This window comes from Ranitomeya imitator, chromosome 9 (assembly GCF_032444005.1).
Source record: "Ranitomeya imitator isolate aRanImi1 chromosome 9, aRanImi1.pri, whole genome shotgun sequence".
NCBI lineage: Eukaryota > Metazoa > Chordata > Amphibia > Anura > Dendrobatidae > Ranitomeya > Ranitomeya imitator.
This window is the reverse complement of record NC_091290.1, coordinates 113,196,209-113,217,222: the sequence shown is the minus strand read 5'-3', so window position 1 is coordinate 113,217,222 and position 21,014 is coordinate 113,196,209. Positions and strand designations below refer to the sequence as shown.

The window sequence follows — 21,014 nt, the reverse complement described above, 5'->3', positions numbered from 1 at the left end:
GAGCCCTTGGCCGCCATGGTCAGGCAGTGCGCGGACATAAGGGGAATTGCGGTGGGGGGAACTGAACATAAAATTGGTCTTTATGCCGACGACGTGGTCCTGACCTGCACCTCTCCCTTAACTTCATTGACTGCAATCACCACCATCCTATCTGAGTTTTCGGCGGTTTCATATTATAAACTTAATCTCACCAAATCCACAATTTTCCCCCTCTTCCTCCCCCCCCCCCCTTCAGATTCAAATTCAATCTCAATATGCTTTTATTTGGGCTCCCTTGGGCTTTACATATCTGGGCATCAAGATTACTAGGCTAGATAACATAGTCCGAGTAAATTGCGAAGAAACTCTTTCGGAGGTCAGGAGGGGCATGGAGCAAATATCAAGCGCGTCTCTCTCGTGGATGGCCCGCATACAAACGGCGAAAATGCTATTCCTCCCCAAAATAATGTACCTCTTTCGGTGTCTTCCCCTTTTTATCTCCTCGAAGTTTATTTCGGCTTTTCAATCGTTGATAGACCGATTTATCTGGAATAAGAAGCCCCATAGGGTCAGGCGTCGGATTATGTCCCTTCCGTATTCTGCGGGGGGGGTTGGGAGCTCCTGCGGTCCAGGCGTATTACAGGGCGGCGATCCTTGAGCCCCTTAAAATATGGTGGGAGGGGAACTCATGTTTGCCCTGGTTTCTGATTGAATCCCATTTTGCTCCCCAAAACTCGCTTAGATTGCTTTTGGAGCTCCAACTACTTCAAGTTCCTCCTGTGGGCCCCTGTCTCCGTTCTATTAGGAACGCATCTAAACTATGGGCGCTCCTTAGCACTTCTCTCCTAACATTCATGTTTGACTATGTCTCTTTGCAGGCTGTGGAGTGTGCCATTGCCCACATTTCTCTTGCCTCCTGGACGAGGCGTGGGGTGCACCGGGTGGCGGACCTTTTCGGCTCGGACGGTCTCTTGTCGTTTGAGGACCTTGCAGGGAGATTTTCCCTCACTGGGTCTGACTTCTTTCAATACCTGCAGATTCGCAGCTTCCTCAGACCGTGGCGGTCATTCGGTGCACCCCCGCCTCTGACAGAGGACCCGGTCCATAGATTTTTCAGACCATCCACCATTGTGCCACATGGCATCTCCATAATTTATAAAGCCCTCATTTCATTTGGTTCTACTGACAAACTTCCTTTTATGTCTTCCTGGGAGTCAGCGTTGGGCTTTGAGGCTTCCCTGGAGGATTGGCAATTTGCTATGGTACACCCTTCTAGGTTCTCGTCTTGTTTGGGCCACTTGGAGCAGGTGAAAAAAATTCAGCTCCACTGGTACCTCACCCCCGCCCGACTGGCGAGGGTTTTCCCGGCTACCTCTCCGCGCTGCTGGAAGGGATGTGGCGCCCTTGGGTCCTCCTCTCATGTCTGGTGGTCGTGTCCGCAGGTCCGGGTCTTCTGGCGTGAGGTAGAGACTTTGATTGAGGATCTGATCCGTATGCCCCTTGTTCTGAGTGGCCAACTCGCTGTCCTGGGCATCTCCCTCATCGATCTCCCTGCCCCCCATAGTTTCTAATATCCTAGTGGCTGCTAGGCAATGTATCGCGAAGCATTGGAAGACCTCCGTTTCCCCCTCCAGAGCAGAGCTGATCTCCAGGATTGATTTACATTTTTGTTATGAGGTCATAATGGCAGGGGGTCTTTCGAAAAGAGCTAAGGTCCTCTCGTGGTGGGACCCTTGGACGTCCTCGCCATTTGTATCTCAGTCTGCCCTTTCCCTTATTTAAACTGTTTGCTCCTACAATTCTGCTCTTGTTTTTTAGTTTTCTGTTTATTTCTTCTATCCTCTATGTGACACTGTATTTATGTATTTTGTATTGATTACATTGTGGTCCTTAATACGGTATACATTGGATTTTTCCCCTGATCCCCCCCTTCCCTCCCCCCACCTTCCCTTTTCATTCTGATATGTTGTTTATTGTGAAAAATGTTCAATAAATACTGATTGGTTAAAATTGGAAACAGAAGTAAACAGGCGGCACTGGTTTGTTCAGTGGAGAACAGCAAGGAGCGGCAGACACCGTTAGTAGGGCCAACAAAACAAGTAGGCCAAATGCATTGTTATATTACAAAATTTAACGAGAGCCTCAAAATTTAAGCTAAGGAAAGGCAACCTGGAGAACACCTTGGAGCGGCAGATACCGTTAGTAGGCCCTACCGAAGTAGTAGCCCCAATGCAGTTTTCAAATTCCTATAGGCTGAAAACCAGACAATTGACGCTCAGCTTTTTTCAGAGGAGGACAGCTGTATTGAGTGGCGCAGACAGACACAGGTAGTAGGCCTTAAACTAAAAATTTGGCTCAATGCAGTTTAAAAAAGGTTACAGGTAGTGTTGAGCGATACCTTCCGATATCGGAAAGTATCGGTATCGGATTGGATCGGCCGATATTCAAAAAATATCGGATATCGCTGATACCGATACCCGATCCCAATGCAAGTCAATGGGACCAAAATATCGGAATTAAAATAAACCCTTTCTTTCCTTGTAGGTTCATTCTACATGAAGGAAAACAACAAAGAATAATGCAGGATGTATTTGGGGAGGTGGCGGAGACATTAAAGGCATAGAGGTTTAGCCCAATCAAATAGAATAGCAGGAATTTTAATTTTTTTTTTAAGACGTTCGGAGTTACAAAGATATTGACTATGTTAAGATTTTTTTTTATTTTGTCAGATATTGATGTTTCACTATTCCACGCCCTTCACCTTTTTTTTTTTTTTTTTTTTTACTTTTCCCACACTTTCATCTTCATCATCATCAGCATCTTTGACATCAACTTCTTCACCTTATTCATCTTCTTCATCTTCTACCTATTCTTTTTTTTTGGTTACATTCTTCATATTTATTTTATTCAACTATTATTATTCTTCCTATTCTACTTCATCATATTCTCATTTGTGACAGGCATTCCCGTAGTTGTTATCTATAAAAGTTTGAAGATTACACCTTCCGTTCTGCCAGTCACAAAAGTCCGCGTTCAGTTTGGCCTGCAGCATCAGGCTTTATCCAGGTGCACCACGAGGAGGAACGGACTCACCCCCATACACTGCTTAGTCTTCTTCTGCATATACTTTAGATAATATCTTTTGCTCTGATATTAAGTGTTATGCTTAATGTTCTTCTGCTCTTTGTTCTGCAGCCTCTTTTTCTTCCGCTTCTCGGTCTTCCAGGTCGTCGTCTCCAGGGTCGTCGTCTCCAGGGTCGTCGTCTCCTCCGCCGTCGTCATCGGGGTTGTCTTCAGGGTCGTCGTCATCTCAGTGGTTGTCGTCTCTGGTGTCGTCGTCATCTTAGGGGTGGTCTTCCGGGTCGTCATCTTTAGGGTCTTGAACTTGGAAATGTAGAAGGTACAAGAAGGCTGAGAAAATGCAGAGAACCAGCTGATGGAACTGGAACTCGGATGGCTACCCGAAGGTCCAAGAGCCAATGGAACTACCGAGGACCAGCTGACGTTACTGGAACCCGGTTACTAAGCAGGAGGTACCCATGCTAAAAAGCACTACCAAGGACCGCCTGACGTTGGCGGAACTCGGATACCCAGAAGGAGGCACCTAAGCCAAAGGCTCTGCCCGGAACCAGCTGACGGTACTGGAACCAGGATGGGGAGCAGAAGGTACAAGAACAAAAGACACTGCCGAGAACCAGCTGACGGTACTGGAACCCGGATGCGTTGGCCAACTGTGCAAGAGCCAATGGCACGACCGAGGACCAGCTGACGGTGCTGGAACACGGTTACTAAGCAGGAGGTACCCGCGCTTAAAAGCACTACCAAGGACCGCCTGACGTTGGCGGAACTCGGATACCCAGAAGGAGGCACCTAAGTCAAAGGCTCTGCCCGGAACCAGCTGACGGTGCTAGAACCAGTATGTGGACCAGAAGGTCCACAGGAGAGGAGAGAACAGCTAGGCCGCGAGGCTGCCGCAGTTACCGAACACCAACAGTCCTACAGGGGGAGCTTGGCCTACTGGCACTACAGAACCAGCCTTGATTGCCAATTCCCGCAGCCCACATAGGAAGCTCCTAAACTGGAGGCATCATGGAGTTGGCTAACCCGACCGCAACACGACGGGACAATGTATAGGCGTGTAAGTGACCTTGACACTACCCGGAACCAGCTGACTGTGCTGGAACCCGGATTTGGACCTATTCAAGATTGTCTTCCTGGAGCCCCAACTAGCGGTGTTGGAGCAAAGGGTAAGCAGGGGGAGCAGAGTGTAGGCCGAAGCCTGCACTGGAGGCAGCTTTGTGTCTGCGTTGCGTTTGCAGGACACGTTGCCGGCTACACAGCAGGGGAACAGCTGGCGTTGCTGAACCCCACTGACACATTGGCGGGTGTTTTTCTCTGTGCAGCTAGCACTTCTGGGCCCCAACTGGCGGTGTTAGAGCCCAGGGTCTGCAGGAGGAGCAGAGTGTAGGCCGAAGCCTAGTAGAACCAATTTCAAAGGTAACCTTTAACCCCCCCTCAGGTGTTACAATCTAGAAGAGCCACACCTTGTGCAGCATTAATGCTGCACAAGTAAAAGGTTGCTCTATGAATTTTTCAACTTGCACACGCTGAATGAAACACGTACACAATTTAGCACATTATACAGTCAAACTGTATTGGATGCGTGACTTGTCTTTTTAAGGAGACGCAGTACAGGTGTCCAAAATAACGCCTTGGTGCTGGGCGCAACCTCCTGAGCGTCGTTATTTGCTGTACAGGAGTCTGCGCTCTTGTGTTATCCCTTGGCCATGCGCTGTGAGCGCTGCCAGTCTTCTGACCTCATTTCATGTCGACCGGTGCGGTTAGCGATGCCCATAAATCCCCGACCCGCAGTGTCTTTTCATTTATTCACACTGCGGGGCTGGGATTCATGGCCTTGCGCAGTAAATATGTTCGCCTGTCACTCATGTCCTTAAATCTGCTTCAGACTGTGCGGCGTCAGCTGATCCCTTATCGCATGCCACGGCCATGAGGCTGCACAGTCTGAAGAAGGCGGAAGGAGATGAGTGAAGACAGGCGAAGATATGCACTGCTCATGCCCATCAATCACACCCTCGCAGTCTAAATATAGCAGACAACGAGGGGCGTTGTGTCGGGCAGGGCGGACGCACAGGCACAGCCAGCCAACCAATGATGTCAGAAGACAGGCAGCGCTACCAAGGGGGGTGCTGCGTGTCATTTAAAAAGGAAAGTCACACCTCAGAGACAGTGTAATGGTCTCTAATGAGACACATTTTGTACGTGTTGAGTTCGACGTGGGCAAGGAGAAAAAGTGAGCCAGCTTGTACAAATGCAGCATTACTGCTGTACAAGGTGGCTGTTATACATAGAAACACCTGGGGGTGGGGGGTCAGGTTCCCTTTCATTTCAGTTCAGGTGCCTGCGTGGCGTTTCCAGGACACGTTGCCGGCTACACAGCAGTGGAACAGCTGGCGTTGCTGAACCCCACTGACACATTGGCGGGTGTTTTTCTCTGTGCAGCTAGCACTTCCGGGCCCCAACTGGCGGTGTTAGAGCCCAGGGTCAGCAGGAGGAGGAGAGGAGGAGAGTGTAGGCCGAAGCTTGCACTGGTGGCAGCTTTTGGTCTGTTGTGCCAGCGTGGCTTGTGCTGGACACGTTGCCGGCTACACAGCAGGGGAACAGCTGGCGTTGCTGAACGCCACTGACAAATTGGCGGGTGTTTTTCTCTGTGCAGCTAGCACTTCCGGGCAACAACTGGCGGTGTTAGAGCCCAGGGTCAGCAGGAGGAGCAGAGTGTAGGCCGAAGCCTAATTGAACCTATTTCAAAGGTAACCTTTAACCCCCCCTCAGGTGTTACAATCTAGAAGAGCCACACCTTGTGCAGCATTAATGCTGCACAAGTAAAAGGTTGCTCTATGAATTTTTCTACTTGCACACGCTGAATGAAACACGTCCACAACTTAGCCCATTATACAGTCAAACTGTATTGGAGGCGTGACTTGTCTTTTTAAGGAGAAACAGCACAGGTGTCCAAAATAACGCCTTGGTGCTGGGCGCAGCCTCCTGAGCGTTGTTATTTGCTGTACAGGAGTCTGCGCTCTTGTTAGCCCTTGGCCATGCGCTGTGAGCGCTGCCTGTCTTCTCACCTCATTTCATGTCGGCCGGTGCGGTTAGCGATCGCCAGGAATCCCAGACCCGCAGTGTCTTTTCATAAAGTCACACTGCGGGGCTGGGATTCGTGGCCTTGTGCAGTAAATATGTTCGCCGCTCACACATGTCCTTACACCTGCTTCAGACTGGACGGCCTCAGCTGATCCCTTATCGCATGCCGCGGCCATGAGGCTGCACAGTCTGAAGAAGGCGGAAGGATATGAGTGAAGACAGGCGAACATATGCACTGCACTTGCCCATCAATCACACCCTCGCAGTCTAAATATATCAGACAACGAGGGGCGTTGTGTCGGGCAGGGCGGACGCACAGGCGCAGCCAGCCAACCAATGATGTCAGAAGACGGGCAGCGCTACCAAGGGGGGTGCTGCGTGTCATTAAAAAGGAAAGTCACACCTCAGGGACAGTGTAATGGTCTCTAATGAGACACATTTTGTACGTGTTGAGTTCGACGTGTGCATGGAGAAAAAGTGAGCCACCTTGTACAAATGCAGCATTACTGCTGTACAAGGTGGCTGTTATACATACAAACGCCTGGGGGGGGGGGGCAGGGTCCCTTAAATTTCAGTTCAGGTGTCTGCGTGGCGTTTGCAGGACACGTTTCCGGCTACACAGCAGGGGAACAGCTGGCGTTGCTGAACCCCACTGACACATTGGCGGGTGTTTTTCTCTGTGTAGCTAGCACTTCCGGGCCCCAACTGGCGGTGTTAGAGCCCAGGGTCAGCAGGAGGAGGAGAGGAGCAGAGTGTAGGCCGAAGCCTGCACTGGTGGCAGCTTTAGGTCTGTTGTGTCTGCGTGGCGTTTGCAGGACACGTTGCCGGCTACACAGCAGGGGAACAGCTGGCGTTGCTGAACCCCACTGACACATTGGCGGGTGTTTTTCTCTGTGCAGCTAGCACTTCCGGGCACCAACTGGCGGTGTTAGAGCCCAGGGTCTGCAGTAGGAGCAGAGTGTAGGCCGAAGCCTGCACTGGAGCAAGTTGAAAGGGAACCTTTAACCCCCCTCCAGGCGTCTGTTGCTCAAAGAGCCATCTTGTACAGCAGTAATACTGCAAAAGGAAAAAGGTGGCTCTTTAAATTATGCTCCTTGCATCCTTGCAAACGCTGAACTACACACTCATGTAATGTGTCCCCTCACACCGTTAAACCGTCCCGGAGGTGGGACTTTCCTTTGTAATGTGACACAGCACAGCCGTCATTCCAACCCCCTTGGTGCCGTGCGCCGCCTCCTCAGCATTGTTTGATTCTGTCACGGAGCCCGCGCTGTAATGTTATCCCTTGGCCATGCACACTTAGCGGTGTCCATCTTCTGACATCATTTAGGTGTCAGGCTGGCAGTGCCTGTGCGTCCAAGCTGCCCGAGATCCAACCTCGCAGTGTCGTCTAATGTAATCCCACTGCGGGCCTGGGATCCATGGGCATGCGCAGTGCATATCCTCGCCTCTCATTCTGTCACGGACCCTGCGCTGTTATGTTATCCCTTCGCCATGCACAGTTTGCGCTGCCCATCCTCTGACATCATTTGTTGTCGGCCTGACTGCGCCTGTGTGTCCACGCTGCCCGAAATCCCACCTCGCAGTGTCGTCTAATGTAATCCCACTGCGGGCCTGGGATACATGGGCATGCGCAGTGCATATCATCGCCTCTCACTCCCCTCCTTCCTGCTTCTTCAGACTGTGCGCAGTCACGGCCGTGGCATGCTATTAGGGATCAGCTGACGCCGCCTAGTCTGAAGAAGCCGGAAGGAGGGGAGTGAGGCGAGTATATGCACTGCGCATGGCCATGGATCCCAGGCCCACTGTGGGATCACATTAGACGACACTGCGAGGTGGGATTTCGGGCAGGGTGGACGCACAGGCGCAGCCAGGCCGACAACAAATGATGTCAGAGGACGGGCAGCGCAAGCTGTGCATGGCGAAGGATAACATAACAGCGCAGGGTCCGTGACAGAATCAAACAACGCTAAGGAGGCGGCGCACGGAGCCAAGGGTGTAGGAATGACGGCTGTGCTGCGTCACATTGCAAAGGAAAGTCCCACCTCCGGGACGGTTTGACGGTGTGAGGGGACACATTACATGAGTGTGTAGTTCAGCGTTAGCGAGGAGCATAATTTAAAGAGCCACCTTTTCCTTGTGCAGTACTAGTGCTGCACAAGGTGGCTCTTTCAGTAACAAACGCCTAGGGGGGGGGGAGGGGGGATACACAGCTGGGGATCAGCTGACGTTACTGAACCCCAATAACAGAGGAGCGACTGTTGACTGTGCACACAGCACTTCCAGGCACCAACTGGCGGTGTTAGAGCCCAGGGACAGCAGGAGGAGCAGATTGGAGGTATTGCCGCACACACAGCTGGGGATCAGCTGACGTTACTGAACCCCAATAACAGAGGAGCGACTGTTGACTGTGCGGACAGCACTTCCAGGCACCAACTGGCGGTGTTAGAGCCCAGGGACAGCAGGAGGAGCAGATTGGAGGTATTGCCGCACACACAGCTGGGGATCAGCTGACGTTACTGAACCCCAATAACAGAGGAGCGACTGTTGACTGTGCGGACAGCACTTCCAGGCACCAACTGGCGGTGTTAGAGCCCAGGGACAGCAGGAGGAGCAGATTGGAGGTATTGCCGCACACACAGCTGGGGATCAGCTGACGTTACTGAACCCCAATAACAGAGGAGCGACTGTTGACTGTGCAGACAGCACTTCCAGGCACCAACTGGCGGTGTTAGAGCCCAGGGACAGAACGAGTAGCAGAGGAACAGAGTGTAGGCCGAAGCCTGATTGGAGCAAGTTGAAAGGGAACCTTTAACCCCCCCCCAAGGCGTTTGTAGCTGAAAGAGCCATCGTGTGCAGCACTAAGGATGCAAAAGGAAAAGGTTGCTCTTTTAATTATGCTCCTTGCAAACACAGAAGTAAACACTTATAAAATGTGTCCCCTGATACCGTAAAACCGTCCCGGAGGTGGGAATTTCCTTCGTAATGGGACGCAGCACAGCCATCATTCCTATCCCCTTGGTGCCGTGCGCCGCCTCATCAGCGTGGTTTTAAGCTGTCACGGAGCCTGCACTGTTATGTTATCCCTTGGCCATGCACACTTAGCGGTGCCCGTCTTCTGACATCATTTCGGTGTCAGGCTGTCAGTGCCTGTGCGTCCACGCTGCCCGAGATCCCACCTCGCAGTGTCGTCTAATGTAATCCCACTGCGGGCCTGGGATCCATGGGCATGCGCAGTGCATATCCTCGCCTCTCACTCCCCTCCTTCCCTCTTCTTCAGACTGTGCGGCGTCACAGCCGTGGCATGATATTAGGGATCAGCTGATGGCGCACAGTCTGAATAAGGCGGAGGGAGATGAGCGAGAGCCTGAGGGGAAGATATGCACTGCGCATGCCCATGGATCCCAGGCCCACAGTGTGATTCAATCAGAAGACACCGAGGCGGGATCTTGGGCAGCGCGGCCGCACAGGCGCAGCCAGCCTGACACCAAATTATGTCAGAAGACAGGCAGCGCAAATTGGGCATGGCCAAGGGATAACAGAACAGCGCAGGCTCCGTGACAGCTTAAAAAAACGCTGAGGAGTCAGCGCACGGCACCAAGGGGGTAGGAATGACTGCTGTGCTGCGTCACATTACGAAGGAAAGTCCCACCTCCGGGACGGTATAACGGTATCAGTGAACACATTTTATAAGTTAAGTTCTGCGTGTGCAAGGAGCTAAACTAAAAGAGCTACCTTTTCCTTGGGCAGCATTACTGCTGCACAAGGTGGCTCTTTCAGTAACACACGCCGGGGGGGTTGAAACAGGTTCCCTTTGCCGGCTACACAGCTGGGGATCAGCTGACGTTACTGAAACCCAATAACACTGGGTCGTATGTTTTGACTGTGCAGCCTGCACTTCTGAGCCGCAACTGGCGGTGTTGGAGCCCAGGAATTGCAGTTCAGGTGGTAGAAAGATGAACACATCAGGAGACCTGGATGACACCCAATTACTTAATCAGGCAGAGGAGTGGCAAATTCCTGCGAGATCCAGGCCTGGTTCATTTTTAGAAAAGTAAGCCGGTCAACGTTATCGGAGGATAGTCGCATGCGACGGTCTGTTAGTACACCACCTGCGGCACTAAAGACACGTTCCGATAAGACACTAGCCGCAGGGCAAGCCAGCACCTCCAATGCATACTGGCTTAGCTCTGGCCATGTATCCAGCTTAGAGACCCAAATTTGCCTTTATAGCGAGGATCAAGGAGGCAGGCCAACCAGTAATCGTCATCGGTCATCATTTTAATAATGCGTAGGTCCCTTTTGAGGATACGTAAGGCATAATCCGCCATGTGGGCCAAAGTTCCAGTTGTCAAATCTGCGGTTGTGCTGGGTTGAGGGGCAGTTTCAGGCAAATCTACGTCACTTGTGTCCCTCAAAAAACCAGAACCCGGCCTTGCCACGCCACCAATTTCCATTGGCCCCGGAGAAGCTTCCTCATTAAAAAAAATACTCATTCCCATCATCCTCCTCCTCCTGTTCGCCCGCTACCTCGTCCTGTACACTGCCCTGACCGGACAATGGCTGACTGTCATCAAGGCTTTCCTCTTCCTCTGCTGCAGACGCCTGCTCCTTTATGTGCGTCAAACTTTGCATCAGCAGACGCATTAGGGGGATGCTCATGCTTATTATGGCGTTGTCTGCACTAACCAGCCGTGTGCATTCCTCAAAACACTGAAGGACTTGACACAGGTCTTGTATCTTCGACCACTGCACACCTGACAACTCCATGTCTGCCATCCAACTGCCTGCCCGTGTATGTGTATCCTCCCACAAATACATAACAGCACGCCTCTGTTCGCACAGTCTCTGAAGCATGTGCAGTGTGGAGTTCCACCTTGTTGCAACGTCGATGATTAGGCGATGCTGGGGAAGGTTCAAAGACCGCTGATAGTTCTGCATACGGCTGGAGTGTACGGACGAACGGCGGATATGCGAGCAAACTCTGCGCACTTTGAGGAGCAGGTCGGATAACCCCGGATAACTTTTCAGGAAGCACTGCACCACCAGGTTTAAGGTGTGAGCCAGGCAAGGAATGTGTTTCAGTTGGGAAAGGGCTATGGCAGCCATGAAATTCCTTCCGTTATCACTCACTACCTTGCCTGCCTCAAGATGTACAGTGCCCAGCCATGACTGCGTTTCTTTCTGCAAGAACTCGGACAGAACTTCCGCGGTGTGTCTGTTGTCGCCCAAACACTTCATTGCCAATACAGCCTGCTGACGCTTGCCAGTAGCTGCCCCATCATGGGACACCTGGTGTGAAACAGTGGCAGCTGCGGATGGAGTGGTTGTGCGACTGCGGTCTGTGGACGAGCTCTCGCTTCTGCAGGAGGACGAGGAGGAGGAGGAGGGGGGGGCGAACGGCTACAGCCAACTGTTTCCTAGACCGTGGGCTAGGCAGAACTGTCCCAATATTGCTGTCCCCTGTGGACCCTGCATCCACCACATTCACCCAGTGTGCCGTGATGGACACGTAACGTCCCTGGCCATGCCTACTGGTCCATGCATCTGTTGTCAGGTGCACCTTTGTACTCACAGATTGCCTGAGTGCATGGACGATGCGGTCTTTTACATGCTGGTGGAGGGCTGGGATGGCTTTTCTCGAAAAGAAGTGTCGACTGGGTAGCTCGTAGCGTGGTACAGCGTAGTCCATCAGGGCTTTGAAAGCTTCGCTTTCAACTAACCGGTAGGGCATCATCTCTAACGAGATTAGTCTAGCAATGTGGCCGTTCAAACCCTGTGTACGCGGATGCGAGGATGAGTACTTCCTTTTTCTAACGAGAGTCTCATGTAGGGTGAGCTGGACTGGAGAGCTGGAGATCGTGGAACTAGCGGGGGTGCCGGTGGACATGGCAGACAGACGGTTGGAGACGGTATTCTTGCCGGTGCCCTACATGCAGTGTTTCCTACTACGAAACTGGTGATTCCCTGACTGCTTTGGCCTGGCGATGGAATCTGCACATTTACTGCAGGTGGTGCGGGAAATGGTGGCCTTACAGTGACGGAAGGGATGTAGCGTTGCTGACTAGCTTCATTGGCCGAGGGTGCTACAACCTTAAGGGACGTTTGGTAGTTAGTCCAGGCTTGCAAATGCATGGTGGTTAAATGTCTATGCATGCAACTTGTATTTAGACTTTTCAGATTCTGACCTCTGCTTAAGGTAGTTGAACATTTTTGACAGATGACTTTGCGCTGATCATTTGGATCTTGTTTAAAAAAATGCCAGACTGCACTCTTTCTACCATCGGATACATTTTCAAGAATTGCAGACTGAGCTTCTTTAACCGGATGGCCACGCTGTCCTCCAACTGGTTTTGGCTTTGCCACGCGTTTTGGGCCAGATACGGGCCCGGCAGATGGAACCTGTTGCGATGTTGATGCCTGCTGCGGCCCCTCCTCCTCCGCTTCTGAACTACTGCCGCCTGCACCCTGTTCCCCCAATGGCTGCCAATCGGGGTCAACAACTGGGTCATCTATGACCTCCTCTTCTATCTCGTGTACAACTTCGTCTGTGTCACCGTGTAAGCCGGTGGTATAGCGTTCGTGACGGGGCACCATAGTCTCATCAGGGTCTGATTCTGGATCAGTACACTGCGAGGGCAATGTTGTGGTCTGAGTCAAAGGAACAGCATAGTAATCTGGCTGTGCATCTGTGCACTCCATGTCCGATTCAACTTGTAATGGGCATGGACTGTTAACTGCTTCACTTTCTAAGCCAGGGACGGCATGTGTAAAGAGCTCCATGGAGTAACCCGTTGTGTCGCCTGACGCATCCTTCTCTGTTGTTTTTGCTGAAGAGGACAAGGAAGCGACTTGTCCCTGACCGTGAACATCCACTAACGACGCGCTGCTTTTACATTTACCAGTTTCAGAAGAGGAGGCAAAAGAGCTAGAGGCTGAGTCAGCAAGGAAAGCCAAAACTTGCTCTTGCTGCTCCGGCTTTAAAAGGGGTTTTCCTACTCCAAGAAAAGGGAGCTTTCGAGGCCTTGTGTAGCCAGACGACGAACCTGGCTCAACAACTCGAGACTTAGGTGCTATATTGCTTTTCCCACGACCACCTGATGCTCCATCACCACTACCATCATTACCAGCTGGCAATGACCGCCCACGGCCACGACCTCTTCCACCAGACTTCCTCATTGTTTGCAAAACGTAACCAAAGTAACGGTATTTGTTACTGTAAAACAACTTACACGGTGAACTCAAACTTCTGTAGGATTTAGATATCCCTTTATAGGTGGGTGAGACTGCAAGGAAAATCAGGCACAATGTTACACACTAGGTTTTCTGTGGCACAAAATGAGAGAGATGCCACACACGCAGGACTGTCACTCAAGCACAAATGCCAATATTAATCTCCCACTAATTTTTTTCTTCTTCAGGGAGAATTTAAAAAAAAACAAAAAAAAAAACAAAACAGTATTATAGACACTAGGCTTTCTGTGCCCCACAATTTGAGAGAGATGGCACACACGACTGGCACTCAAGCACAAATGCCAATATTAATCTCCCACTATTTATTTTTTTTTTTTTTTCTGGGAGAATTGGCAAGAAATCAGGCCCACTGTTAGACTGTATGTTTTCTGTGCCAGAAAATGACACTCAGATGCCACACACAGGACTGCCACTGATGCAGATTTGCCAATTTTAATCTGCACCCTTTTTTGTTTTTTATTCAGGAAGACTAGTGAATAAATGTGGGCCACTGTATTAGAGTATATTTTCTGTGGCAGAAAGTGGCTTGAAGAGATGTAACGAGAAAAAAAAAAAAAAGTGACTGTCCTACAATTACTATCTCCCTGCAGTAATCTCAGCCAGGTATGGCAGGCAGCAATAAGGAGTGGGCTGCTGCACGAATTAAATCAAAAGTGTGGACAAACAAACAAGATAGCTGTGCAGAAAGGAAGGAACAACAGGATTTGTGCTTTGAAAAAAGCAGATGGTTTGCACAGCGGCGTACACACAGCAATGCAGCCATCAGGGAGCCTTCTAGAGCAGCCCAATGAGCTACAGCGCTGAGGAAAAAAAATGTAGCTTCCACTGTCCCTGCAAACAAAAGGTGGTGTTGGACAGTGGAAATCGCTACAGCACAAGCGGTTTGGGGGTTGATGGACCCTGCCTAACGCTATCCCTGCTTCTGACGAAGCGGCAGCAACCTCTCCCTAGGCTCAGATCAGCAGCAGTATGATGGCGGTCGGCGGGAACGCCCCTTTATAGCCCTGTGACGCCGCAGACAGCAAGCCAATCACTGCAATGCCCTTCTCTAAGATGGTGGGGACTGAGACCTATGTCATCACGCTGCCCACACTCTGCGTCCACCTTCATTGGCTGAGAAATGGCGCTTTTCGCGTCATTGAAACGCGACTTTGGCGCGAAAGTCGCGTACCGCATGGCCGAGCCCACACAGGGACCGGGTCGGGTTTCATGAAACCCGACTTTGCCAAAAGTCGGCGACTTATGAAAATGAACGATCCGTTTCGCTCAACCCTAAATAGGAGTATAAAAACCAAGACAAGTAAACTATGTCAAAACCGAGGAACAAACAACAACAACAACCCAATAGGCTAACAGGGTGGGTGCTGTCTCCCCCAATTATTGGCTCGGAGAAAAACATTTTACGGTGAGTACACAAAAATCTCCTTTTCTCCTACGCCTCATTGGGGGACACAGGATCATGGGACGTCCTAAAGCAGTCCCTGGGTGGGGAGCAATTGCACTGCTAAAACCCCCATGTACCACTGGCTTACTGAGGGCAATATACTACGTGGACATGCATATTCTAGAATACCCGATGCGTTAGAATCGGGCCACCATCTAGTGTGTGTGTGTGTGTGTGTGTGTGTGTGTGTGTGTGTGTGTGTGTGTGTGTGTGTGTGTGTGTGTGTGTGATATATATATATATATATATATATATATATATATATATATATATATATATATATATATACATATATACAGGGTGGAGCGCGGTAATTTGCTGATTTGGGAATGAAATAAAAAAATTATGATCATTAGAAAAATTTATTTTATATTTTAATTATACTGAACAGTAATGGAATTTTTAAATTACATGGTTTTAAATAGTGTTTTCTGAAGTTTTCATGAACTCTAACAAGCATGTCCACTGGTATTCTGCCAATTTCAGCTTCAATATTGTTCCTTAGGTCTTCCAAGGTGTTGGGACGGTTGATATACACCTTAGACTTCAGGTAACCCCAAAGGAAAAAATCGCATGGGGCTAAATCTGGTGAGCGTGCTGGCCAGTTCACATCTCCCCTCAAAGAGATAAGCCGTCCAGGAAACATTTGCCTCAAACAATTCATGGTAACCCTCGCTGTGTGTGCAGTGGCACCATCCTGTTGGAACCATGTATCCTCTAGTTCCATTGCCTCAAGAGCCAGCTGAAAATAATCCTGTATCATAGACAAGTACCGTTCGGAGTTCACAGTTATGGCACGACCATTATCCTGAAAAAAATAAGGACCAATGATGCCTACTCGTGATATGGCGCACCACACAGTGACGCGGTCCGAATGCAGAGGTCTCTCGTGAACTTCTCTGGGGTTTGCTTCACTCCAGTAACGCATATTTTGTTTGTTTACACACCCACTGAGGTGAAAATGTGCCTCATCAGAAAAAAACACAATTGCGTCACGGGGTATCGTTGCTAACATGTCTTCACAAGAGGTCCACCGTGTCAAATAGTCCCATGCTGACAAATGTTGGACCACGCACATTTTATAGGGGTGAAAATTCAGTTCATCATGAAGAATCCGGTGGAGAGAACGTCTTGAAATGCCAAGAGCAAATGATTGCTTCCGAGCAGAGCGTTTCGGAGATTGCAGTACTGCTGCTCTAACTCTCTCGATGTTTTGTGGTGTTGTAATCCTTCTCTCAGGTCCCCTTCGTACACATGACACATTCCCTGCTGTTCTGAATGCATTCACCCAATTTACAATTGATTGCCGTCCAGGAACACGTCCGCGTGGAGGAACAGCGAATTGTAAACGAAAAGCACGCTGCACTGCAATGATCGAGTGGGCATTTGAAAAATACGCTTCAACACAAAATGACCTCTCCTCACGTGTCCACTGCATGATGGCAACTGAAAGGCAGAGGAATACAAATCTCCCATCAGCCACTGTAAGCCGCACCCACTCTCCCCTCTCTTTGACCGACAGTGCCGCCACAGCATGCAGTGCAAAAAAGCAAATTACCGCGCTCCACCCTGTATATATATATGTGTGTGTGTGTCTGTCTGTCTGTCTGTCTGTCTGTCTGTCTATCTATCTATCTATCTATATACACACACACACACACATACATATACACACACACACACACTAGCTATTGAACCCGTTCTACGCCCGGGTGGTGAGCATTTATATTGGCATATGGTCTCCATCCTGTCATGAGCTGCTCCATCCTGCGCCCCAATCCTGTCATGTGCTGCACCCATCCTGCGCCCCCATTCTGACATGCGCTGCTCTCATCCTGCGCCCCCATTCTGACATGTGCTGCACCCATCCTGCGCCTCCATTCTGTCATGTGCTGCACCCATCCTGCGTCCCCGTCCTGTCATGTGCTGCTGCCATCCTGCGCCCCCGTTCTGTCATGTGCTGCCCTATTCTGTCAGGTGCTGCTCCCATCCTGCGCCCCCCGTTCTGTCATGTGCTCCCATCATGCGCCACCGTTCTGTAATTTGCTGCTCCCATCCATATGCCCCATACGCTGCTCCATAAAGGTTGATGGCCCCCATAACATGCTCCATAGTATTATATGCCCGGTATGCTGCTGCGATAGATATATATATATATCTCTATCTATATCATCTATCTATATCTATATCTATATTTTGACATACTCGCCTATCGTCGCTGGGCGCTGAGTGCTGGGGGGCCTGAGCAGGCGAGGACACCGGCGCGCTGTGGGGGTCAGGTGCCGGAGTCGCCGCTAGCTCAGGCCCCCCGACACTTGCTATATTCACCTGGCCCTGATCCAGCGCTGCGTGCCGCTTCTTCCGGGTCCTCTGGCTGTGACTGTTTAGTCAGAGGGCGGCGCGCATTAGGCGCGTCATCGCGCCCTCTGAACTGTGAACGTCACAGGCAGAGGACCCGGGAGACGGAGCCGCACGCAGCGCTGGAACGGGACGGGTGAATATAGCTTATACTTACCCTCCTGGCGTGTCCCTACCTCTCCGTTGGAGATCGCGGTGTATGTTCAGTGTTTACGCATACTGCGATCTCCTGGGAGCGTCACTCTGTGGGGTCCAGACTGCGCCGGCGCTTGCGCAGTCCATAAAGGCTTCGGACAGAGTGACGCTCCCAGCCTTATATTATAGACTAGCTATTGAACCCGTTCTACGCCCGGGTGGCGAGCATCTATATTGGTATATAGTCTCCATCCTGGTATGTGCTGCTCCATCCTGCCATGAGCTGCTCCATCCTGCGTCCCCATCCTGACATGTGCTGCACCCATCCTGCGTCCCCATCCTGACATGTGCTGCACCCATCCTGCGTCCCCATTCAGACATGTGCTGCACCCATCCTGCGCCCCCATTGTGACATGTGCTGCTCCCATCCTGCGCCTCCATTCTGACATGTTCTGCACCCATCCTGTACCCCCGTTCTGTCATGTGCCGCTCCCATCCTGTGCCCCCGTGCTTTCATGTGCTGCTGCCATCCTGCGCCCCCGTTCTGTCATGTGCTGCTCCCATCCTGCGCCCCCGTTCTGTCATGTGCTGCTGCCATCCTGCGCCCCCGTTCTGTCATGTGCTGCTCCCATCCTGTGCCCGTTTTGTCATGTGCTGCTCCCATCCTGTGCCCATTTTGTCATGTGCTGCTCCCATCCTGTGCCCCCGTTCTGTCATGTGCTGCTCCCATCCTGTGCCCCCGTTCTGTCATGTGCTGCTCCCATCCTGCGCCCCCGTTCTGTCATGTGCTGCTGCCATCCTGCGCCCCCGTTCTGTCATATGCTGCTCCCATCCTGCGCCCCCGTTCTGTCATGTGCTGCTCCCATCCTGTGCCCCCGTGCTTTCATCTGCTGCTCCCGTTCTGTCATGTGCTGCTCCCATCCTGCGCCCCCGTTCTGTCATGTGCTGTTGCCATCCTGCGCCCCCGTTCTGTCATGTGCTGCTCCCATCCTGTGCCCGTTTTGTCATGTGCTGCTCCCATCCTGCGCCCCCGTTCTGTCATGTGCTGCTCCCATCCTGCGCCCGTTTTGTCATGTGCTGCTCCCATCCTGTGCCCCCGTTCTATCATGTGATGCTTCCATCTTGCGCCCCCATTCTGTCATGTGCTGAAACCATCCTGCGCCCGTTCTGTCATGTGCTGCTGCCATCCTGCGCCCGTTCTGTCATGTGCTGCTCCCATCCTGCGGCACCGTTCTTTAATTTGCTGCTCCCATCCATATGCCCCATACGCTGCTCCATAAGATGCTCCATAGTGTATGCCCCGTATCAGGTGGCGTAAGTAACAAATAGCTGTGGCATGAAGTGCCACAGCAATTTGTTACTTGCGCCACCTGATTCCTTTCCGCCGCCATTTTCTTGGTCCTCCTGCTGGCGGAATCGGCGCCTGCGCAGTCCACGCTTTCCGGCGCCATTTTCTTGAAGACACACCTGCAGTGTGTCTTCAAGAAAATGGTGCCGGCAGTGTGTCTTCAAGAAAATAGCGCCGGAAAGCACGGACTGCGCAGGCGCCGATTCCGGCAGCAGGACCAAGAAAATGGCGGCTGAAAGGAATAAGGTGGCGTAAATAAATTGCTGTGGCATGAAGTGCCACAGCTTCATGCCACAGCAATTTGTTACTTACGCCATTCCTTTCCGCCCATTTTCTTCGTCCTCCTGCTGCCGGAATCGGCGCCTGCGCAGTCCGCGCTTTCCGGAACCATTTTCTTGAAGACACACCTGCAGTGGAGCCGGAGTGTGTCTTCAAGAAAATGGCGCTGGAAAGCGCTTGCGCCGATTCCGGCAGCGGGAATCGGCGCCTGCGCAGTCCGCGCTTTCCGGCGCCATTTTCTTGAAGACACACTCCGGCTCCTCTGCCTGTGACTGGTCAGAGGGCGGCGCCGGCGCGCATTAAGCGCGTCATCGCGCCCTCTGAACTGTCACAGCAGAGGAGCCGGGAGACGGAGCCGCACGCAGCGCTGGGACGGGGAAAGGTGAATATACTTACTCTCCTGGCGGTCCCTGACTCTCCGGTGGAGATCGCGGTATGCGTTCAGTGCTTACGCATACCGCGATCTCCTGGGAGCGTTACTCTGTGGGGGCCAGACTGCGCCGGCGCCAGACTGCGCCGGCGCTTGCGCAGTCTATAAAGGCTTCGGACAGAGTGACGCTCCCAGCGTTATATTATAGATATATATACACACACCGTATATACTCGAGTATCAGCCGACCCGAGTATAAGCCGACCCCCCTAATTTTGCCACAAAAAACTGGGAAAACTTATTGACTCGAGTATAAGCCTAGGGTGGAAATGCAGCATTTACCAGTGAATTTCAAAAATAAAAATAGATCATTATTTCCCCATAGCTGTGCCATAGTGCTCTGCACCGTTCATATTTCCCCATAGCTGTGCCATATAGTGCTCTGCACCGTTCATATTGCCCCATAGCTGGGCCATATAGTGCTTGCACCGTTCATATTTCCCCATAGCTGGGCCATATAGTGCTCTGCACCGTTCATATTTGCCCATAGCTGTGCCATATAGTGCTCTGTACCGTTCATATTTCCCCATAGCTGTGCCATATAGTGCTCTGCACCGTTCATATTTCCCCATAGCTCTGCCATATAGTGCTCTGCACCGTTCATATTTCCCCATAGCTGTGCCATATAGTGCTCTGCACCGTTCATATTTCCCCATAGCTCTGCCATATAGTGCTCTGTACCGTTCATATTTCCCCATAGCTGTGCCATATAGTGCTCTGCACCGTTCATATTGCCCCATAGCTGTGCCATATAGTGCTCTGCACCGTTCATATTTCCCCATAGCTCTGCCATATAGTGCTCTGTACCGTTCATATTTCCCCATAGCTGTGCCATATAGTGCTCTGCACCGTTCATATTTCCCCATAGCTGTGCCATATAGTGCTCTGCACCGTTCATATTGCCCCATAGCTGTGCCATATAGTGCTCTGCACCGTTCATATTGCCCCATAGCTCTGCCATATAGTGCTCTGCACTGTTCATATTTCCCCATAGCTGTGCCCCATATAGTGCTCTGCACCGTTCATATTTCCCCATAGCTCTGCCATATAGTGCTCTGCACCGTTCATATTTCCCCATAGCTCTGCCATATAGTGCTCTGCATCGTTCATATTTCCCCATAGATGCTCCACATATATCTGTGCCATTGCTGCTGCTGCAATAAAAAAAAAAAAAAGCCATACTCGCCTCTCTTGCTTGCAGCTCCCAGCGTCCGGTCCCGGCGTCTCTCCGCTCTGACTGATCAGGCAGAGGGTGCCGCGCACACTATATGCGTCATCGCGCTCTCTGACCTGCACAGTCAGTGCAGATAGACGCCGGGAAAATGGAGCGGCGCCTGGAACGGAGACAGGTAAATATGCTATACTTACCTAGTCCCGGCATCCGGCTCCTTCCCCCGTACAGCTGGTCTTCAGCGCCGCAGCCTCTTCCTCTATCAGCGGTCACTGGCACCGCTGATTAGATAAATGAATAGGCGGCTCCACCCCTATGGGAGGTGGAGCCGCTTATTCATTTCTCTAATGAGCGGTCCCACGTGACCGCTGAACAGTGGAAGAACTGCAGCACCGAAGACCGTGGGACGGCAGGGGCTCGGAGTGCCAGGATCGCTGGAAGCAGGTAAGTATGC

The 21,014-nt window shown here is 51.3% G+C and overlaps 1 protein-coding gene across 4 annotated transcripts in view; it reads right to left on the bottom strand.

Annotated features, from left to right (window-relative positions):
- Positions 1-21,014, bottom strand: part of BRD7 (bromodomain containing 7) — a 108,650-nt gene that overhangs the window by 43,233 nt on the left and 44,403 nt on the right. Inside the window, exon 11 of one of the 4 annotated variants that reach the window (XM_069738486.1) lies at positions 15,190-16,285. The exons of 2 other annotated variants lie outside the window; for them this stretch is intronic. In XM_069738486.1, coding sequence (XP_069594587.1) covers positions 15,207-16,285 — 1,079 coding nt within the window. In that variant the 3' untranslated portion in view covers positions 15,190-15,206. Of the gene's footprint in view, positions 1-15,189; positions 16,286-21,014 lie in introns of those variants that run through there. One more of the 4 variants, XM_069738487.1, reaches the window with a different exon arrangement.